This window comes from Schistocerca piceifrons, chromosome 1 (assembly GCF_021461385.2).
Source record: "Schistocerca piceifrons isolate TAMUIC-IGC-003096 chromosome 1, iqSchPice1.1, whole genome shotgun sequence".
Lineage (NCBI taxonomy): Eukaryota > Metazoa > Arthropoda > Insecta > Orthoptera > Acrididae > Schistocerca > Schistocerca piceifrons.
Genome location: NC_060138.1, coordinates 815,705,626 through 815,728,401, shown reverse-complemented (window position 1 = coordinate 815,728,401; position 22,776 = coordinate 815,705,626). Strand labels below are relative to the sequence as shown.

Sequence of the window (22,776 nt, the reverse complement as noted above, 5' to 3'; positions counted from 1 at the left end):
ATGTGTGAGGCAAACGAAGTGTTAACACATTAAAAGATTCTCCCTAAAATTTTAGGGAATAATTGGGACATTCTAAAACTGTAAGTCGCACCACATTCATTTGATTGTCAGTTAAAAGAAAATGAAAGGTCTTTTGGACCTTCGAAGGAGACGGGATATACTGATATCTAAATAAAATGGAGAGTTCACACGCTCGGTCACATTTTGATATACCCGAACAGATAAACAGCCACGAACTCGGCCTTGCAGAGGTCATCATATCGGTAAGAGAGAAACATAAACCACAAATGTTTGAGAATTGGTGAAACATGAACAAGTCTTCCATATCTGCTTACGTTCATGTTACACAAAGGCTGAAATTCCTTCGTTTTTATTTCCCTCTGCTAGTCTCGGTGCGGCTATAAGGCTAAGGTGGTGGTGGTGGTGGTTAGTGTTTAACGTCCCGTCGACAACGAGGTCATTAGAGACGGAGCGCAAGCTCGGGTTAGGGAAGGATTGGGAAGGAAATCGGCCGTGCCCTTTCAAAGGAACCATCTCGGCATTCGCCTGAAACGATTTAGGGAAATCACGGAAATCCTAAGTCAGGATGGCCGGAGACGGGATTGAACCGTCGTCCTCCCGAATGCGAGTCCAGTGTGCTAACCACTGCGCTAAGGCTAAGGGCGAGGCTCTTTACCTGTTCGGAAAAAGTCAAAGTTTGAGGAAGCCTGTCAATTCTTCAGTTTAAAAAGAAGGAAACTTGTACAGATTTGCGAAATAATAGTGTTACCTAAGCAGTCAGCAATCATGGTCAGGCAAAACTTTAAAAAATACTCAATCTTACGTTATAAGTCAAAACAATCTAATCCACCAAAACCAAACTCTTTATGACAGCTTCTAATGATGTACAACACATTATGTAGTGACATACGCCAGGGATGAAGTGTAATGGGGTAGAGGGGGGAGAGGAGAGGGAAGGGGGGTTAAACAGTGGTATTAAATTACAGAAATATATTTCATTGAAAGGACGTGGTTAACATTAATTTTTAGAAAAATGTAGATCTGGTGAGTAAACAAAGACGTTCATATATGAGATATCTTGTAAATAAATCAAAAGTTGCTCTTATCTAAATAGCTTGTTTGGTCAAATCCCGGAAATGTATCAGAGAATGTGCAGGCTACGCTTGTGATTAATTACCAGAGAAATTCTCCATTAAAAACGAGAAACTTCTGACTGGATTCTTTGGTCACACATTAGGACGTAGTTACAGATCTAAAACAGAATATTCATTTTATAGAGTGGAATGAAGGAAAAAATACATATTTCTTTCCATACGCGTATCGAGAGTCGAACTAAACAGCGCAAATACCTCAGTACGAGTTTAAATTAGCGTTATCTTGTCTTTGTGGCCCCTAATTCCCTCACAAGATACTGGTTCTCCAAACTTTGTAAGTATGCTTTCACGGGACAATAATTCTTGGAAGCAGATCAGGAAGAGCAGCGATCTTTATCTTGTTATTATTAAAATAATCAGTCGTGATCGCAAATGATGTTTTGTTTCAGAGCTGTGGCATATGCCGTGAGGCACCAGTCGTCAAATGCAGTTCACGACTGGTCGCTCATGGCATATAACACAGCTCTGCTGATCGTCTACGCGGGTAACTAATAGTGCCTCTCTGATCCGAAGATGTCTACTAAGACTGAAATCGGTCACCGCTGATGAAATAAAACATGATTTCCGATCACAACTGATTATTTTCATTAAAGTTTTACAGGATAATTTACAGCTTACTTCAAATGCCCATTCCGGTGTTTCGGCATTTCCGTGGTCTTCCCTGGTAAGCTGTAACCATTCGTACTACCCTCCTCTGAGTATGTTCAACATTCCTCGTTACTCCTGTCTCGTATGGACCTCAGCGCAGGAACTCCATTTTAGTTTCTAATGGCGATCCCACTTTAATGGCTTTTCTTGTGCACATTAATGATCGCTGCCAGAAGCAGAGTTCGTTTTGTTTGCAGATGACACAGGTATTGCAATAAATAGTATGTCGAGCGCAGTTCTAGAAAGATCTGCTAATGATATTTACATGGATATTAATAAATGGTTTGAACCCAACTCACTGTCATTAAACTTCGAAAAGACTCACTATATGCAATTCAGAACCTGTGAGAGGTTGCCACCGAGCATACGCATAAAATATGAAGAAGAGCAGATAGAAGAGATTGACAGTCTTAAATTCCTGGGATTACAACTTGATAATAAATTCAGTTGGGAGGAGCACACTACAGAACTGCAGAAACGCCTTAACAAATCAGTATTTGCAATTCGAGTGTTAGCTGACATAGGCGACATAAAAAGGAAAAAGCTTGCATACTTTGCCTACTTTCATTCCATAATGTCATATGGTATAATATTTTGGGGTAACTCTTCAAGTCAAACAAATGTTTTCAGAGTCCAAAAGCTTGTGATACGTATTATTTGTGGAGTAAATTCACGGACGTCCTGTAGAAACCTCTTCAAAGAACTGGGTATACTATCTACTGCCTCTCAGCATATTTACTCCTTAATGAAATTTGTCCTAAATAATATCTCTTTTTCCAACAAACAGCTCGGTTCATACATACAATACCAGGAACAAATATGATCTGCACAACGACTTAAAAGCACTTACTTTAGTTCAAAAAGGGGTCCACTACTCAGGACACTCATCTTCAATAATTTTCCAGTAAACATAAAAAATTTAGTTACAAATAAAGATCAGTTTAAACGGAGCCTGAAAGACTTATTTGTGGCCAACTCCTACTCCATTGACGAATTTTTTAATAGAAACAAATGAAGTATTGTATACATTCATACTATTAGTAGTCCGCAGCTCGTGTTCGTGCGGTAGCGTTCTCGCTTCCCGCGCCCGGGTTCCCGGGTTCGATTCCCGGCGGGGTCAGGGATTTTCTCTGCCTCGTGATGACTGGGTGTTGTGTGCTGTCCTTAGGTTAGTTAGGTTTAAGTAGTTCTAAGTTCTAGGGGACTTATGACCACAGCAGTTGAGTCCCATAGTGCTCAGAGCCATACTATTAGTATTGTTACTTCAACTTAAAAAAAATATTGACATATTCCACGTACACGAGCATCTCCTCAGCACGGATCTATGGAACGAAAAACTAATCTGATCTAATGTAACCTAGGTGTGCCGACTGGACGCGCAGACGAACTCGTTCTCGTGTCGGCCGGCGTGCCAGGCGGTGCGTTGCGGGCCCGGCGCCGTGTGCGCGGCGCAGAACCACGTGGCGCAGTGCCGCTGCCCGCCGGGGCCGTACGCGGGAGACCCGTACGACGCGGCGGCCGGCTGCCGCACCGTTCCCTGCGTCTACAACATCGACTGCCCGCCCAGCCAGCTGTGCGACCGCCTCTCACACACCTGCATGGACGTCTGCCACGAGGACTCGTGCGGCACCGACGCCGTCTGCGTCGCCGAGGACCACAAGGCCATCTGCCAGTGCCCGCCGGGATACAGGGGGAACCCAGAGGTAAGCCGCTGCGTCCCACTGTCTCTGTAGCACGTCATTCCCCGACTACTACGGTCGCCATAGCCGGCTCCGGTATCTGGAGGATTCTGACCAGCCTAGAGATAATGGGGCAATGTTTCTGTAATATCTATATATAAAAGGCAATGTCCCGACCAACTGACTCACTCACTGACTCGTCATCGCCCCGCCCAAACAACAAGAATAGATACTTCAAATCTGCAGATGGCGTTGATCTTTCCTTCCTAAGGGGAGAAATAAATTGGAGAGGAAAGGCTTTTTGCAAATAGTCGCTATTACAACAGTCTTGAAACTAGAACTACGAAAACTAGCATTTGGTTTCTCAGATATTTAAAAAAAAATACGGATTTCAGCAAGTTTGAACATTAAACCACTAAGGGGCTAAAGCAGGGGGTGAAAGGATTTTGAAAATAAATCATTATTAAAGACCTACTTAAGCATTTTTAAGCTAAAGCTATGAAAATTGTGTTTGACTTCTCGGTTATAAATTAAAAAAAGAAAAAATAGGACTTTCACTGTTTTTTGGAAATTCGGCCTACTAAGGGAGTCAAATACGGGATTAAAAGTTTTACATAATTATTTCATTATGAAAGCATTTTCAAAGCTAAATCAATGAAAATTCATACTTGGCTCCTCGCTAATAAATAAAAAGTCCTATTTCACTGTATTTGGAAATTCAACCTCAGGGAAGTGAAATAGAGGGTGGCAACTTTTAAGAAACTATTTCTTTATATTAAAAAAAAAATTAAAGTTAAATCTGTGAAAACTGGTGTTTCACTTCTCGGTTGGATATAAATAAATATGTGTTAAGAGATAAAATTTTCTAAGTAAATAGGACCCCAAGAACGGAAAAGGCCTGATTAATAAAAATCTTCCACTCCAGCTACCAGAATTGCCTTTTGGTCAGAAACACATTCGGAAAAGACCATGCTTCTGATGCTTTAATTAGCGTGGAAAGTTTAGAAGGTGTTGCAATTTGGGAATGACATAAAATTCAATGAAAGAAAAACAAAAAAATCTGTGTAGACCCTGCAATTTATGCAAGCGAAGCAGCGAGCACTAAGCTAGCGCTTTATGAGTTGCGTTGGCAGCAGTTTTCTGTAACGTACTGCAGATAAACTTTAAAAAACCGTGACAAGACGTAGCGTTTCCTGTGGAATGGTATTAACGGAAGCTGGAAATGTTGTGGGTGCTGTGTGTGGAGGTTATATTGTAAACCAGAATTAAATTTTCACTCTGGGGCGAACTGCACGCTGATATGAAACTTCCTGATAGATTAAAACCGGACCGAGACTCGAACTCGGCACCTTTGCCTTCCGCGGGCAAGTGCTTTACCAATTGAGGTACCCTAGTGCTAAGGTACCTCAATTAATCGAGCACTTGCCCAAGGAAAGCAAAGGTCCCAAGTTCGAGTCTCGGTCCGATACACAATATTAACCAGTCAGGAAGTTTATTTGCGTATGTGAGTCCTATTCAAAACAGACCCTTCCTGTACAATGATCAAGGCAGTATTACTCAAGCACAGTGTTCACTGAGCAAATGTTGCATTTTTGTCAATCAATCATTATTGCCAACAACAAATTCCACGATGGAGTATACGCACAGGGATGGTGAAAACGCTTCAACAATGACCTATACAAAGATCGCGAACTGACATTGCAGACCCGAATCACTGTGTTTCTGAGCCACAAATATGTTTCAGGAGAGCACAGTGCGGCTGCAAAATATAATAGCACAGGAGATAATGCAGTGAAAGTAAGCAAGCCAACGAGCCTCCGCAGCTCGTTATCAGAGACAGACGGGAGTAATCTTATAGTGAAAACAGTATCATTTAGTTTTTGCACAAGATCCTGAAAGCTACTCTCAGTGCTAATAGTTTAAATTAGTGGATCTCATTCTTATTCACCACACTGAGACGGTGAAATTTTGTTTTGCAGCAGTTCGGTGTCAGAAACTGAATACATTGCATTTTGTTGCAGTTAAGGGTTAATCCGCTCTCTAATAAAAGTCAGGTACCGAATTTACCGACTACCCTATCAGCTACGTCATTTACATCACATTCTATGTCTTTCACCGTCATGTGCAAAGAAAAAATTTTTCGAACCATCTATCGTTTTTAGTGGCAGTATATCCAAAGATTAACGGACCCAGAAAAGAGCCCTGTGGCATCCGTAACTTTCCTTGACGCCAATGTGATTCGAACTACTTTCAATTTGTTAACACAGGCCAAACTGCTACTTCCTACGTTACAAGTACGAAGTGATCCATTGTTGAACATTTTCCTTAATCTTCAAGTTGCGTAAAAATATTGCGTGGTCCACACAATCAAATGCTTTTGTTAAATCAAAGAAATACCTACTGTCCTCAATGTAACTTTCAGCCATGCTAGTGCCTCTTACACGAAAGAATAAATTGAATTCGGAGTACATGTCTATGGCAAATAGGCATCCCTCACAATCGGATACTGAATGCCCGCCATTGTGTATAAAATAATATTTCGTAATATTTTTGGATATATCTTCTGCAGATGGGCGTCTCTCATTATCGTTTTTTTAACTGTATAGTGTGGGCTGAAGAGATCCACCTTGATGACTTTATTCATTACACATTCAGTTAGGCTAGAGCACTCAATGCGTCCTTTAGCCTGCTGTCTTTGGTGATGTCTATCTGCTGTGGAGGGTGAGATGTGTCTAGGCTGTTATGTGTAACTGCTTGCTTCCTCGTGTTATGACAGATTGCCCATGGGGGGTGGAACGTTATTGACTTCGGTACTCGATGCTTGTGCCATCTTGCAGGGTTTACCGTTCCTACCGATTCTAACTGTCGAACTTCGTCCCTAAGGGCATCGATTTTGTCAAAAACTCGTAGAGCCTTTTAATGGACCTTCTCTTGTCTCGTGGAATGCGGTGCGGATGTCGACGATTCTTGTCCACCATGGAGCTCCTGTGATCCATCGATAGCAAATGTTTTGCAGCGTTTGGAGTTTGTTGTAGTTGGAGACGCACGTAGTTCCCCACGAGGTGGAGCCATGTAACATTGTGGGTTCCACCGTTGCCGTATACAACTGGAGTTTAGTCTTAGGGCTGAGATCCTTACTCTTCAGGAACGGAATCGATGACCTGGCCATCTTCTGGGCTGTCGTCTTCTTGTCGTCAATATGCTGCGTAAATAGTAATTTTTTGTCTCCGAAGCGTAACGCAGGTCTGTAATCGAGTGTTTGCGTGCGCCTACAGATCGAGTGCACCCCGGGAGCCGTGTGCCAGCCGAGCCCGTGCCACCCGAGCGCGACGTGCGAAGCGGCGCCGGGCGGCGACGGGCACGTGTGCCGCTGCCCGGCCGGACAGGTGGGCGACCCGTACACGACGGGCTGCCGGCCCGAGGGCCGCTGCCCGGCCGGAGACCGCGACTGCCCGGCCACCGCCGCCTGTCAGGGCGGCCGCTGCATCAACCCCTGCGAGGCCGGCCGGCCGTGCGGGCCCAACGCGCTCTGCGAGGTGCGCGCTCACCGGCCCGTCTGCTCCTGCCCCGCCAAGTTCCAGCCGGGGCCCTACGGCGTCTCCGGCGGCTGCATCCGCTCTCCCGCGCCCTGCAACAGCGACCAGGACTGTCTCGGCGACATCTGCCACGGAGGACAATGCAAAGGTACGCTCCATCTTCTCCTACCTTCAACTAGCCCTAACTCCCGCTTAGTCGTCACTCGCACAGTCCTTCTTTCCTTCACACTTGAAACTTGCACTCGTCCTATTAAAGAGCTTAGCATAAGAAAAAAAAACTGTGTATAGGCTTAATTCACCCTACCGGCAAATGGCGGACTTAGATTTGTTGGAATGGTTCCGAGAAAGCATTTGTAAACAAAGTCGCATACAAGACGCTAGTGAGACCTGTTCTAGAGTATTGTTCCAGCGTTTGGTGTTCTTAGTAGGTAGGGATGATGGCAGACAGCAAACAAATTCAGAGAAGAATCCCCAGAGTCGTAACAGGTCGAACATGACTGTGATCCAGCAACCGTACTTGAATATGATTTGCTGAATATAATACAGCCAACCTCTTGCAACAAGATTTGACTTGACCCGGTTTCGACACCGATTATGGATGTCTTCATCAGAAAAACCAAAAACAGTTGTATTTAGTGACATGAAATAGATTTTCGAGCAAACTACTCTTTTCATATAAAATGACTTCATATATGGCTCTGAGCACTATGGGACTTAACGTCTATGGCCATCAGTCCCCTAGAACTTAGAACTACTTAAACCTAACTAACCTAAGGACATCACACAACACCCAGCCATCACGAGGCAGAGAAAATCCCTGACCCCGCCGGGAATCGAACCCGGGAACCCGGGCGTGGGAAGCGAGAACGCTACCGCACGACCACGAGATGCGGGCAAAATGACTTCATAAAATCATATTTGAAATCATGTGTGATGAGATCATATTATTCGCAAATGTGTTTTCATTTGTCACTACATACTCGTACAATTGTTTTTGGTTTTTCAGATGATGACACCCATATTCGGGGTCCAAACCATGCCAAGTTAAATCTTGTTGTAACCGGCTGGCTGTATTACATAAATCATAAGTAATAGAAATACTCGAGAACGTAAGTGGGGATCCTTCAAAGAAAAAAGACATAGTTTTTGTAAAACCCCGTTCTGTAAATTTAGAGAACTGGTGTTCTGAGATGACTGCCCCTTACATGTACCTCGCTCAGGGATCATATAAGTAACATAAAAGACGAATAGAGGCATATAGATGGTCATTTTCCCTCGCTGAACACATTTATAGAATAGAAAAGGGAATCGATCGCATTGCTCTAATACATACCTCCACCATGCATTTTACAGTGGCTTGAGGAGTGCATGTGTAAATACAGAACCTTATTATATTGATTAATGTGGCTATGTGCTAAAAGAGTATAAAGCCTGCAAGTTGTACAAAATAAATGACTAAGCTGCAGCTCCTAGATGGGCCAGTATACTAGACATCCATGTTGAACTGTAAGAGAAGTACCTACAAAAGAACGGCTCTTCACCAAAACTGCTGTAGCCGTACGCGGTCCGACAGCTAAACGATGCAAGCAGAATCCACCCTGAAGATTGACAAAGGTATAAGATTCCGTAAGGGATAATAGAAGTCAGGTAGGACACTCAAGAATAGCCTCCTGACCTAGATGAGACTAATCAATGCAGATTAGACAAGAAGATACTAGAAAATAAATGCAAATAAACTATGCAATTATACAAACAAGGACGAAAAGAATACTGAGAACAAAAGGACGCAAAAGAAAGACCGAGACCGTCTTAAAGTGTTTACGAAATAGAGAGAAATTTACGTTGTAAATTTTCGTCCTAAAAGAAATAAACCACAAAAAAGTAGTAACTCCTCGGGGCACCTTTTCGTTGAGTTTTATATGCGCAACACCTTAAAACTTTCGGTTCACCGTAAATGTTTCTCCAGTGAATTATTGTTATTGATAATTATGAAAATGAAACGAAGTGGTTATGTAATATCTAGCGGTCGCATATGGTCTACTCTTTCACAATAGTGCCAAGATGGAGGACGAGCTTAAAAAGCCCACCCGACAGGCGGATCACCAACATCAGTGCAATACGCCCTTACTCAAGAAATGGGAGAACTATCTAACAATCAATCTAATAACCGAAGGTCATATAACCTGGCCAGAAAATCTGAAATAAAAGCTTGAAAGATACTGCAAGAAAATTAATTCAGCTTCAGAACGAAAGGTACCAAAGGGGCAATTCGATTTTCACTTGATAACAAAACGTGTAATAAAGAAAAAGACAGATACCTCAAATAGTTTTTCGTTTTACAGAAAACTTGGGTCTATGTCAGCCACTTTAAGGTGTCCGTAATGCATAAAACAAAGAGCAAAACGTGCCGACGGGTAACTTAAAATTTCTACAGAAACCAAGTCGGGGTAATAAAAGTGCAAAATTAACAAAAACAAATTCTCGTTAAGAGGGATGTAAAGTACATTTCCTTGTTTGACTTGTAGCCTATATTAAAGTCATAATGAATGAAGTGAAACGAAATTTGATAGTAAAAATAAAGGTTCAAATGGACAGATACCAATACCAAGATTCACAGACGATATGGTACCTTCAACCGGAAGCGATATTTAGAAGTAGCTATTAAGGAAATGTTCAAGGAACTTAGTTAATAAATTCGTCTTAGGATAAACGAAACTGAAAGCAATAAAAAAGAAAGTTTAGACAAGACTGCAGGAACAAGAAAGACATATGGAGCATACAGATGCGGACAAAAAATCGTTCTTCTGCACATGACCGCTAAGGTATATTGATAGGCAACTGAGATAGAAGTGCGTTCTAAATCGTGGAAAAGTTCGGAAAGAAGAAAGCTATAATCAATTGATGGGAAAGCCTTAGCAAGTGAGGGGATCGACTACTGAAACACCTGCTGAGGCCTCCGAACAGTTAACTTGGTATTTGGGTAAGTGTGAGAGATAAACTGTAGGGGCCTGCAAATATTAGAGGTTATCGAGTATGTTTGCTGTGGGAGATGTAGTTAAGCGAAAAAATAGAAAGTGGAGTTGAACAGTATTAGATTAGTTGAAAATCTAACGTCTTACAACAATAAGAACATGAAAAAGAAAGAAGAGGAGAAAAAGGTCACTATTAGGAGGAAAGAGGTTTTGAACTCCTGATCACCAGGTTATTCTTCAATATTCTGATTAAATAGCAATTCCAGTCTCCTCCGCAGTGTCCAACAAATTCAGGCACATCACAATATTGATTGTGGTCCGTCCGTTGCATGAGAATATTTAGCACTAAAGATGGAAGCTTCTCTAGAATGGAATATATTTCAGCATAATGTTTCACTTATTTCCTTGCTTTCACTTCTGGTTTCGTAACTAACTCGAGAATTCAAAAGCTGCTATTGCTCCACCTATACTATGTAAACACATAAGGACTGACTTTTTTTATAACTTTAATTTAGATGGAAAGCTCAAATCAAATTAGCCATCGATTATCACTGAAAAGTTGTGTTATTCATTATTACAAACAAAAATAAAATATTTTCTTACGCCTTCATATTTTTTGTGTCCGTTGACTTCTATAGATTAAGGAGAGTCTTGTTTTTGTAGTTGCCTGCAGAAACTCTGACGACTGCTCGAATGGTGAGAAATGCGTACTCAGCCTGTGCGTGCTACCGTGCGTGGGCCATACGCAGTGTCCTCAAGGTCTTGCTTGCACCAATGGCTCTTGTCTTCTCGGCTGCCGCTCAAGCAAAGAGTGTCCCAGCAACCAGGCTTGCATCAACGCTAAATGTCAAGGTAAGTGAGTCTACACGTTGCGTCACCTGGGAAGAAGAGTCATAACCAATGTAGCTGCAGTAAATGTGTGACATACAATCTAATTGTTATTACCCTGGTGGAGAGAAATACGCTGATTCAATGCTATTTCTGTTCGTAAAACCTTCGGAAACTATGCTAAGATTACTCTTCCGTTAAAATATTGAGCGACAGCGGAGACAACGCAAAATATATAAAATCCCTGCCCTCATTGATTGCTGATGTAGAACAATAATAATTCCTGTTACATGAAAAAGAACTGATTGCATTAATATTATTATATGGATAGTAGGTGGCGAAAAAGACCGCGGACAAAAAGTCATATGAAAGAATGCTACGTCCAAAAGTGCATGAAGCAAGGTTTCATTTCTAAATCTTATATACCACATACTCAACTAAGATACCGTTTCGTGACATCTCTGAGAAAATCAGCAGTTTATTTAAGAAAGAATAAACTTCCTGTAAACTTAAATTAACATCTGCATGGTTGGTATGACGTGGTAAAGCATTTAACTCTGTAAGCCTGCTACCAAAATTCCGCCTGGAAATCAGGCAACCAGGGCAACTTCCTGGTACGAGAAATTGCCGTTCCATAATGGTGCTAGGAGTGCAAGTGCAGTGGAGTCTCATAGTTCAGCAAAAATAGAGTTTTACATAAAATTTCAATATTTATTGCTAACTTTACGCCAAATTACACATAGAAGACGTCACTCGCCCATTCGAAACGAATGAAGATAGCCTACATATTGTTCTTGAAACCAGCAGCCCAGTCGATAAATTCCTGCTAGGTGCGCCACTCTCTAATGACACGGGTCTGTCATTTCACAATGATAATGGGTTTAGAGATCCTCTGAGCGCGTGCCTACCACACCCTACAGGAGAGAAATAGCACTCCTCAGTGAGCTGCATAACATTATTCATTTGTTTTGTAGCAAAGGCAAGGTGGAATATATTCTTCCATGTGGAATTCGGTTTTTGTGGCCCACCCAGCTTCACAAACTGTTCTATTTTCAGACATTAATTTATTTATTACTATCTATAAATACGTTACCAACATTTAAATAATAGATCATGGTCGCAAGGTTTTTTACTACTTGTTACACGATAAGTAAGTAAAACTAAAGTGTGTATGTTCCAGCAATTGATTACTTGAAAAATTGTTATAAGAGACTACAGAGCTGAAATAATAATAATAATAACAATAAGCATTAAAATGAAAATATAAAACTAAAACTAAAAATGAAATAGAAGTTAACAGTAAACAGACAAACTTTAAAATACAGCGTGTAACGGGTATAAGTGCAGATATTTTTATATTGTTACCTTAATACGTAGACATGCCAGTGTGTTGGTTACTTCTCTGCGCCGAGCAGTCTTCCCACAAACACGTCACGAACTTTACGACCTCATATCTCCTGCACGGTCGTAACTTCACCAATAAGTGGACTTCCCCTGTCAGTGCAGACTAACCGTTTTACATCCACGAATCCACACTTCAATTCCTGACCTGTGACCAGGGGAAAATAAACGTTAATGGCTTGTTCTTGCCATATCTACTTGGAGGTACTATACAACATAAAAACATACCACTACTAATAGCTATACTTATTAGTCTGCAAATGACATAAATACTGATATAATTTTGTTGAGTACACCGACCTAAGTCAGCAATAGAGACATCTGCACTTACATTTGTTACACTCTGTGTGTATTCTCCGGTCAGTATGTGGAAACTTTATTAAACAGATTTTGGAAAACAGAGGAAAGGCATTTGCATGGCTAAATTTCAATACAATTTTTCAGTTTTAAGCTCTGTATCGAAACAGCTATAATCTATGCCTTCCATTTTAATAGCAATCGATTTCTAAGACACAAAGCTTCATCTTCAGGTATAAAATACCGTATTCAAGGAAAATGTGAAAGTGCTATGTACTGATGTCCACGTTCTGAGAACGAAGCGTCAAGATCTTGAAACAGACAGCAACTTTGAGAAAGCTTGTTGTCTCGGCCTGTTTGCTACTGTCTACACCACAGCTGGTTTCCGGTATCTGGTAGAAATCGGCTTTGTTCTGCAGCGAGATGCTGGGCCGGTATTACTGTAAGTAGGTTGTAGGCAAGGATTACTAGGCTGGGTTAAGGGCTTGTGACTTTCCAGGGACAGTAAGTAATTTCTAGCATCCACTGGAAAAGTCCTGGTAGGAAGCTGCACTTCACAGAGAGTCCTATCAGTGACAGCTGGAAACAGGGAACGTCTCTAAAGGAATTAATGTTATTTTCAATGAAATGAACAGCCTTAGCTGCTTACAGGCGTTGACATATGTCAACGGGGACAGACGAAAATGTGTGCTCTGGCCGGGACTCGAACCCGGGATCTCCTGCTTACATGGCAGACGCTCTATCATTTTTTTTTTTTTTAACTGATCTTTGAATTTGTTCGTGGCGGACGTCAGATGACACTCGTTCAGGTTGCTCGTTGATTCGTTCACTCAGTTTTTTTTATTACAGATGGTAGCTAAACCCTCTGACCGAACACGCTGAGCTGCCGTGCCGGCGTCCATCTGAGCCACCGAGGACACAGAGGATAGCGCGACTGCAGGGATTTATCTCTGGCACGCCTCCCGCGAAACCCACATTCTCAACGTATTGTCCCGCACTACATTCGTAGTGCCCCCGCCCATTATACTCATTACTCACCGAGCGAGGTGGCGCAGTGGTTAGCACACTGGACTCGCATTCGGGAGGACGACGGTTCAATCCCGTCTCCGGCCATCCTGATTTAGGTTTTCCGTGATTTCCCTAAATCGCTTCAGGCAAATGCCGGGATGGTTCTTTTGATAGGGCACGGCCGATTTCCTTCCCCATCCTTCCCTCACCCGGGCTTGCGCTCCGTCTCTAATGACCTCGTCGTCGACGGGACGTTAAACACTAATCTCCTCCTCCTCATTACTCGCGGCGCGTTGCCGATTCCCGTAAGAGTTCGGGCACTGTTTGTGCACTCGCACAGAAGAAGAAGATGGTCAAGTGACGGTTCTGGCGCTGCAGTCTGGAACCGCGAGACCGCTACGGTCGCAGGTTCGAATCCTGCCTCGGGCATGGATGTGTGTGGTGTCCTTAGGTTAGTTAGGTTTAAGTAGTTCTAAGTTCTAGGTGACTGATGACCACAGCAGTTGAGTCCCATAGTGCTCAGAGCCATTTGAACCATTTCGTATCTGTTCTTTCGATCGGGGCACACATTTTCGTCTGTCCCCGTTGACGTATGTCAACTCCTGTAAGCAGCTAAGGGTGTTCATTTCATTGTAATTTCATTCTAACGAGCTGCATGGTCACCGATGGTATCTGTTCTTTCGGACATGTCCGAAAGAACAGATACCATCTTGGTATATATTAATGTTATTTATTTTTCTCCGAGACAATCTTACCGGACGACGTCGTCATTTCTCCCACCATGCTGGAAGCTGCAAGATATCAGAGGAGACATTGTAAAGTGCTCTGGAATGTAACGAGAGCACGGTACTACTGTAGTTTAGCGGCGCCGCTTGCGAGCGTGGCGCTGAAGTGTAGTGTTGCGGTTTGCAGACCCGTGCCTGCGCGAGGGCGCGTGCGGGCCGAACGCGGAGTGCCGGTGCGTGGAGCACGCGACGGAGTGCCGGTGCCCGGCGGGCTTCGCGGGCAGCCCGGCGCCCCAGCAGGGCTGCGTGCGCCAGCCGGCCGCGTGCCACGCGCCCGGCGACTGCCCCGCGCCCGGCTACGCCTGCTCGCCCGCCGGCCTCTGCGTGTGGCCGTGCGACCGCGGCTGCGCGCTCGGCGAGCGCTGCGGCGAGCTGGGACACTGCGTGCGCGTCTGCCACGCCGCCAGCAACTGCCTGCCCGCCGAGATCTGCGACGAGGGCGTCTGCCGGCCCGGCTGCGCCACCGACCAGGACTGCTCGCTCGGACAAGTCTGCCTCCGCGGAAAGTGCAGGTGCGTACCTCCGGCGCTCCTATCCGAGCCCTTGTTACTCGTACGACCTCTTCAATGTCTCAATCTCAATATGCTGCGTTCCCAGATACCACTGAATACTGCCGAAAGAGAGACTCCTCTCTAACCAAAGGAGGGTTCTTCCACCGTATTTACATCTATATTTATACTCCGAAAGCCACCCAACGGTGTGTGGCGGAGGGCACTTTACGTGCCACTGTCATTACCTTCCTTTCCGGTTCCAGTCTCGTATGGTTCGCGGGAAGAACGACTGCCGGAAAGCTCCGCGAGCGCTCGAAATGGATCAATGTAGTTTATTCACAAACAAGCGCAACTTCTAGACAAAAATTCACTATACTGAGTATTCACAAGCGATTGAAACCTCTCCATAACTGTCTATTCCCTGCGTCGTCTCCCGCTTTGAGAATTACTTTTTCTACCTCCTCGATTTTTTTGTTCTGCAACATCTTCAGGTCCCAAGATACATGGGGCGATCAAAAAGTTTCAGTTTGAAGGCGTTGCTGCAGCTTATATCCAACGTTGTGTTGTCTCCGACGTGGGTACACAAGCTTCGACATTTAGGCAAGGGATAAGTGTGGCATTCCTATCTTTCCGACGTGCATGCGGTAAAAAGGGAAACGTGGACTATGGCGACGTTGTTGCCAAATGCAGAACCAACGTGCTGTTCTTCTTTTCTTGGCTGCCGGAGGACTCCATCGGAGAATGAAGAACGTGTATGGGGCAGCAAGTCATTTGTGGAATGGGGCGCCAAGAGTGCTGCTGCTTCACGATAACTCGCGTCCCGATATCGCAAATGTCGTAAAGCAGAAACCCAAATGGGAGACACTCGAGAACTCTCCCTATAGCCCTAATCTCTTACCATGCGTTTATCACACCTTTGGTCCCTTAGAAAAAGGCATCGAAGGGTTGATGATACCTGTCGGACTAGGATGAGCAGCTACTAGTTACGAACATCTCCAAGCAGTAGGACACGGTGTTTTACCAAACGGGTATCTTCAATCTGGTGCATCGGTGGGATGATTACCTCAATGCTCACGGCGATTCTGCCTGACTGGCGTACCGATTCTGGACTATGCGGCCTTCGAACAGAAACCTTTTGATCGACCCTTGTAACTTTTTCCGGATCTCGTAGTATACGTCCCAGTAACATGTCTCCTCTCCCACACACTTCTCAATTTGTGTGTCCCTGTAAGAAATCCCTCCAGCGCCCATCTCCCTCGCCGCCTCTCCCACTGTTGCCCGCGCAGTGGCGTGCGCACTCGAAAGAGCACTCGGTGGCAGGTGCGGCGTGGGCTTCACGTCGGGCCCGGCCGGCGGCTGCGTGGACGTGGACGAGTGCGAGGACGCGCCGTGCCACCACAGCGCCGAGTGCGTCAACACGGCGGGCTCGTTCCGCTGCCAGTGCCCGGCCGGCAGCGTGGGCGACCCCTTCCTCGAGCCCGGCTGCCGCGCGCCCGGCTCCTGCGACGACAGCGCCGACTGCGCCGACAACCTGGCGTGCCAGGCCGGCCGCTGCTCCGACCCCTGCGCCGCCGCCCCCTGCGGGCCGTCCGCGCTCTGCAACGTGTTCGACCACGCCGCCGTCTGCAGCTGCCCGCCGGGGCACCTCGGCGACCCCACCGACTCTGACGTCGGCTGCTTCAAGGTCGAGTGCACCACCAGCGAGGACTGCGCCCGCGACAAGACCTGCGACCAGCGCAGCTACAAGTGTATCGGTGAGTTGCCGCACCTTCTGCACGCCTACCTTTCCCTCAGAATTATCTGATTTTCTTTTGTGCTGACTTGTATAATGAAACGGGTATCCTGTATTGGTTATTATATGGGGAAATACCTAAAAGAACTGCGTAACAGTTGAAATAACCTTTTGTAACTGGTTTCGGTCAGTTTTTGACCATCTTCATACCATAGTGGTAGGCGGTGGCGGTAAATGGAGCGGGGCTTGTAACTCCACGAATGTCAACACCCACTCCATTCACCGTCACCGCCTATCATCGAGGTATAAGAGTCTGACGATGGTCAAAAACTGACAGAAATTGGTTACCGGCCAAATAAATGTTTTTCTGGTTGACACAGTTTGTGTGGATTTTTAAAGTACTTTTTGCCATATCGCTATTCTCTACGAGAAATGTTGTCAAGAATTATTGATAACGTTTTCTGTTTATCTCCCCTGACTACCGGCCAATCTGCAGTCTTGTCTGCCTTGACCTGCATCATTGCGTCGACTTTACTGTTTATTGTTGGCCGTTACTTTGCGTAGTTAAAAATTGTAGTACTGAGATCGGAATTCGTAACACGGAGATCTGAATGGGGGAACCACTTTACCACCGGAATATTTTACCTAGCAGTAAACCGTCATGTCATTTTGGAAGAAATGTACTGATCACATGGCATTGTTGACCAGGAGTAGGTCGGCCAACTGGTATTTTCTATTGACGCCATTTCGGCGACTTGCGCGTCATTGATGATGATGATGATGATGATGATGATGATGATGACAGCACGACACCAAGTCCCCGAGCTGAGAAAATCTCCTACATGACCGAGAATCGAACATGCAACCCCAGTGCCTAGAAGGCAGCAAAGCTTATCGCTTGACCATGAGCTGAGAACATTTCTGGAGAGGAATGCATCTACTGAGGATAGATAATATATTGGTTTCCTGTTACCTTCTAATTGCAGTATTACAGCCGTTAAATTTGTCCCCAACATCCGTGCAGGTAGCATCGCAATGACTGCACCAAACCCCTTCATTTCTGCAGCCTTTGACTACTAGCGATAACGTACCTTCCTCCAGTATAAAGATTCTCTGTACACCATTCCTAACAGAGAGGGCTACTCCTTCGAACTCCATGGTGATTGCCTGGCGCCATTGGCCCCATTGACTGGTGTAGTCTTCGCCGTTACTCTCGCCAGAGCCCCTTGCAAGATACTACCAGTGAACGTTTTTTCATGTGTTACCAATCATTTCACCTTAATCGCGGATGACGACAGCTTTTGGCATTGTAAGGGGAAAGTCTAGATGGCGGGGCTGTTATTGGCTACCGCAGAGTTATACAAAAACTTACCTGAGGACGTAAGATTAAAGTTGTCTGCAACATGTAAATTATACAAAACAAAGGCCTCCTGCTCCATTAGCAGCGCCTCAGAATTGATCAGTGGAGTAAATCTAGAAAAAAGCAAAACTTCTAGAGAAATATTGGCTGTACCGAATATCAACAAAGGGACAGAATCTGCATTCCATCTGGGGATCGAGAGTGAACACCCACCTTTCGGGAGCTCCAGTATATTTGTTTTTGCAGGCCTTAGCGCCACCACTAGATATCTCGATTTCGTGACTACTTGATGTATTCCATAGATGGAACTGTCTCACAACACCGGCTTTCTAGAAGTTTCGTAGCTGCTACGTTACACTCGGTGGTATTTGCAATCAGATGAAACTAGTGGTCTTGCTCTCGTCGTGTCATAGATCCGTAACTGCACAAAAATGATATGTCTGAGATGTATTCATACCTAAGGAAGATGGTACGTATCGCTTGTACGTAGTGGGTGAATACGGAAATTCAACACCATTATGCATTCTAATTTCTGTTTACTGTATCATCATGTTTCCCCTCATTCCTACTTGCTATAACTGTTTACACTTGCTAGAGATCAACAATAATCATGTATTATTCTATCATTATCGAAGAAGTCCGCCCCCGGTAGCTGAGTGGTCAGCGCGACAGACTGTTTCCAGAATGAGATTTTCACTCTGCAGCGGAGTGTGCGCTGATATGAAACTTCCTGGCAGATTAAAACTGTGTGCCGGACCGAGACTCGAACTCAGGACCTTTGCCTTTCCGGGCAATTGCTCTACCAACTGAGCTACCCAAGCACGACTCACGCCCCGTCCTCACAGCTTTACTTCTGCCAGTACCTCGTCTCCTACCTTCCAAACTTCACAGAAGCTCTCCTGCGAACCTTGCAGAACTATCACTCCTGAAAGAAAGGATATTGCGGAGGTATGGCTTAGCCACAGCCTGGGGGATGTTTCCAGACTGAGATTTGACAGACTGTCAATCCTAAGGGCCCCGGTTCGATTCCCGGCTGGGTCGGAGATTTTCTCCGCTCAGGGACTGGGTGTTGTGTTGTCCTGAACATCATCATTTCATCCCCATCGACGCGCAAGTCGGCGAAGTGGCGTCAAAACGAAAGTCTTGCACCAGGCGAGCGGTCTACCCGACGGGAGGCCCTCGTCACACGACATTCTTCCATTATCGAAGAATAAATTTGTTCCCATTTCTTCTTTTCGATGGTGGGACATGGTTATTTTTACTGAAAGTCAGCTACATTCTCTTATCGACACTTAACTGTCTGATTTGGAAGCAGTTCTGAAGTTGTAAAATTGTGGTTTTCTTTTCTTTGGGGCAGATCCGTGCGACCAAGTCAACTGCGGCAGAGGATCTTGCAAAGTTCAAAACCACGAAGCCACGTGTTCCTGCTTTGAGGGCTACACCCTGCTCAACGGAAAGTGCGCCGACGTCGACGAGTGCGCCTCGAGCCCGTGCCACAGCACAGCCGTGTAAGTAGTCCAGCTTCAGAGTGTGCGGTACGCAGTGTGGCAGAGTGAAAAGTGTGCTTGACGCGCGTGCCGGTGTGTGTGCCGCAGGTGCCGGAACGCGCCGGGCAGCTTCTCGTGCGAGTGCGCCGACGGGCTGGTGGGCGACCCGGTGCGCGGCGGCTGCCGCAAGCCCGGCGAGTGCCTCGGCGACGCCGACTGCCCCAGCAGCGCCGCCTGCGTCGACAACCGCTGCCGCAGCCCGTGCGAGGCGGCCGCGCCCGTCTGCGGCGCCAACGCCGAGTGCCTCGTGCAGGACCACCTGCCGCTCTGCCGCTGCCCCCAGCAGACCAGGGGCGACCCCAAGGTACGCGTTTCGGTCGCTGCCTCACGTCCTCATCATCAAAAACAACCAACTATAACGTCGTGTTTTTAAGAATAACACTGTTTAAACCGCGTAATGTATTTTTTTATTTATTACATTATTGACATGTTTCGACTACTGCCATCATTAGTTACAAAACTTACAATTTCTGAAACAAAGTTCGTTCCCAAGTTCTAACGACGACAGCACCTGAAACACGTCAAGTATGTAATAAATAAAAGATACAATACCAATCTTGACATTATTACTAGCAAAAGTTCATAACGATCGCAAACTCATCTAAGAATCTTACTGTATGTCTTTTATTGGCAATATAACATGGTTCACTAACCGCACAAGAGCGTCAGTGATTTGTCAGAAGACGAAGCTGGAAGCTGACACTGATCTGACACAGCTGACATACCAAGTGTGCCTTATTCATAGAGGTGGACATATACATTTGAATTTTTTTGTTCTACAGACGAACACGTTTAGTGCGCTGGGTTCTTTCTAATGAAGCAGAACGTGCACAATGATTTTTAGAAAGCTATACAAATTTAAATACACTGGCTTGTTTTGCCAACCGTTTCTTTCCCTCAGAAAACGACGTTACTCATGTAACACCTATCACAGAACTTCACCTCCTTAATTAAACATATTGCGTATTATTTCATTTAAGTATAAGGTATATCTAGAATTATAATATGTGTGCATAAGTCTTTCTGCGTCAAATCTCAACAGAAAGGGTATTGTGGCTCATAAGAGTCAATCTAGTTTTAGTACTCCCTATCGCTTTTGATGTTTAACAACAGTGAGGTGTACTATACATGCAGTGGCTCTTCAGTAATATATCAAACTCTTCTTCCTCACTTATACTCAAAATATGTAATACTAAAAGAAAGAGAAATGTCGTCATTTGACAGATAGTTTGTAACCTATCAAAAGATTCCAATAACATTCGATTGGTGATACATATTTCATAAACACGAAGTGCTTGATCATCGCAATATCTGGTTTGGCTGGACCCTTTACAGCTACACAAATATCTGTTTTGAATCTGCTTGTTTTATAATAACACTAGTCTTTTCCCCTTGGCTTTGTTCGCAAACGTATTCGGCACGTATACTGTACACATCACCTCTTCCTCCCCCTGTCTCTCTGCTCCCTCATTCCCCCACCTCTATCGTGCATCTCATCTTCCCAGTACTCTCTGTCCATCTCCTTCTTCCACCTCTTTGTCCATCTCTTCTACTCCCTCTCTCTAACTATATCTTATACCCCTCCTTCTATCCTCATCCCCTCCCCCTCTCTCTCTCTAACCACCTCCCCTTCCACCTCTCTCTGTCCATCCCTTCCTCTCTCCTCTCTCTATCTCCTCCAACCCCTGTCTATGTCGCCTCTGCCTCTACACTCGATCTGTCCATCTCCTCCTGCTTCCACCCCCACCCCTCTCTCTCTCTCTGCCCCTCGACATCCAACCCTCTGGCCATTTACTCCACCCAGTCCTCTAAGTCCAACAGCTAGTCCACACTCTCTCTCTCCCTCCCATCTCTAACCATCTCATCATTTCACCAGCTGTGCCTATCTTCAAGTGTAGCCCCTGAAAGGTTGATAAGGCAGGCTGATATTACTACAACCCCGGCGGGGTCAGGGATTTTCTCTGTCTCGTGATGACTGGGTGTTGTATGTTGTCCTTAGGTTAGTTAGGTTTAAGTAGTTCTAAGTTCTGGGGGACTGATGACCATAGATGTTACGTCCCATAGTGCTCAGAGCCATTTTTTTACTACTACAACACGACACACCTGTTGTGCAGGACACTCCACACGTCAAATGTAAAACTGTTTCTTTCCCCTGACATATAGGCTGCGTCGCAAAGTAAGTTGACAAGGAAGGCGAATACCATTCCCACACAAAACACCTGGTGAGGTAGGAGGTTAGAAACCACACACTGCTGATACTCGTGAAGTTTGCTGTTTGTGTGCCAAATTTAGTTGAAATCTACACAGAGGTTAAGGTGGGGATGCCAGACATATATCACTACATACTTTGATTTTTTGCACATTTGATTTGTATGTTGTTTCCATCCTACGATCTTATTTTTTCGTGTACTTTAGGTCTATGAGGTAAAGGTAACTGTTGATCAGTAATTTGCCATTCCTTATAACAAATATCATACTAAAATAGTACCCCATATAAGAGTGCTTCTGATGACCGAAAATCATACACAGAAATAAAATCAGCACAATTCAGATATTTAGAACTCGCACTTAAAGAATGGCATATGTGGTCCCGAATACAAGTCCACTAATGGTTGAGAGTACCGCTTCAATTGGCTTCGCTGTAGCGGGTCTGTTTGAAGGACACTACCTGTGAAATAACAGAAGGGGAGTAGTAGAACGGGCAAAAATGGTTTGAGTTTACACTGCACTTGCAGCTACTGAAGCAGGAAGATGATACGTTGAGCCGCTTGTTGAAGCTGTTACACTAGGAGTATCTCGGCTTGCGCAGGTGGAGTGCGTGAAGCTGGAGTGCTCCGAGAACGCCGACTGCCCGGCGTCCCGCGCTTGTGTGGACTCTCGCTGCGTGGACCCCTGCTCGGTGGCGAGCGTGTGCGGCGCGCAGGCCGACTGCGTGGCCGACAACCACGCGGGCGTCTGCTCGTGCCGGCCCGGCACCACGGGCGACCCGCGCCTCGGCTGCGTCGACCTCCAGTACTGCGCCAGCGACGCCCAGTGCGCCGCCGGCGCCGCCTGCAACAACGGACTCTGCAAGTGTGAGTATCACGTCTGCCGAGCGCACTCTGCATTAGTTGATACTGGTATCCCTCAAAACATTTCGGCAAATTCTGCGGGCTGCAGTTGGAGGTTTGTTCGCTACCTGGACTCTTTACAGAGACTCTGCGAGCAACGCATTTCTCTACGAGGGGTGGTCATGAAGTTTTAACCGTAATCTCGAAAAAATATTTATTTATTTTTTTGTTTGCAAGTATATGCCTGCAGTCCTGCGACACAGTGAAACTAGCGCCCATAACACCTTA

At 45.2% G+C, this 22,776-nt stretch overlaps 1 protein-coding gene across 1 annotated transcript in view; it reads left to right on the top strand.

The window, feature by feature from the left end:
• Positions 1-22,776, top strand: part of LOC124775374 — a 607,101-nt gene that overhangs the window by 243,155 nt on the left and 341,170 nt on the right. The window contains exons 26-33 of the mRNA XM_047250212.1: positions 3,164-3,505; positions 6,757-7,165; positions 10,653-10,841; positions 14,436-14,820; positions 16,120-16,553; positions 19,249-19,399; positions 19,487-19,742; positions 22,248-22,512. Of these exons, the coding sequence (XP_047106168.1) occupies positions 3,164-3,505; positions 6,757-7,165; positions 10,653-10,841; positions 14,436-14,820; positions 16,120-16,553; positions 19,249-19,399; positions 19,487-19,742; positions 22,248-22,512 (2,431 nt within the window). The remainder of the gene's footprint in view (positions 1-3,163; positions 3,506-6,756; positions 7,166-10,652; positions 10,842-14,435; positions 14,821-16,119; positions 16,554-19,248; positions 19,400-19,486; positions 19,743-22,247; positions 22,513-22,776) is intronic.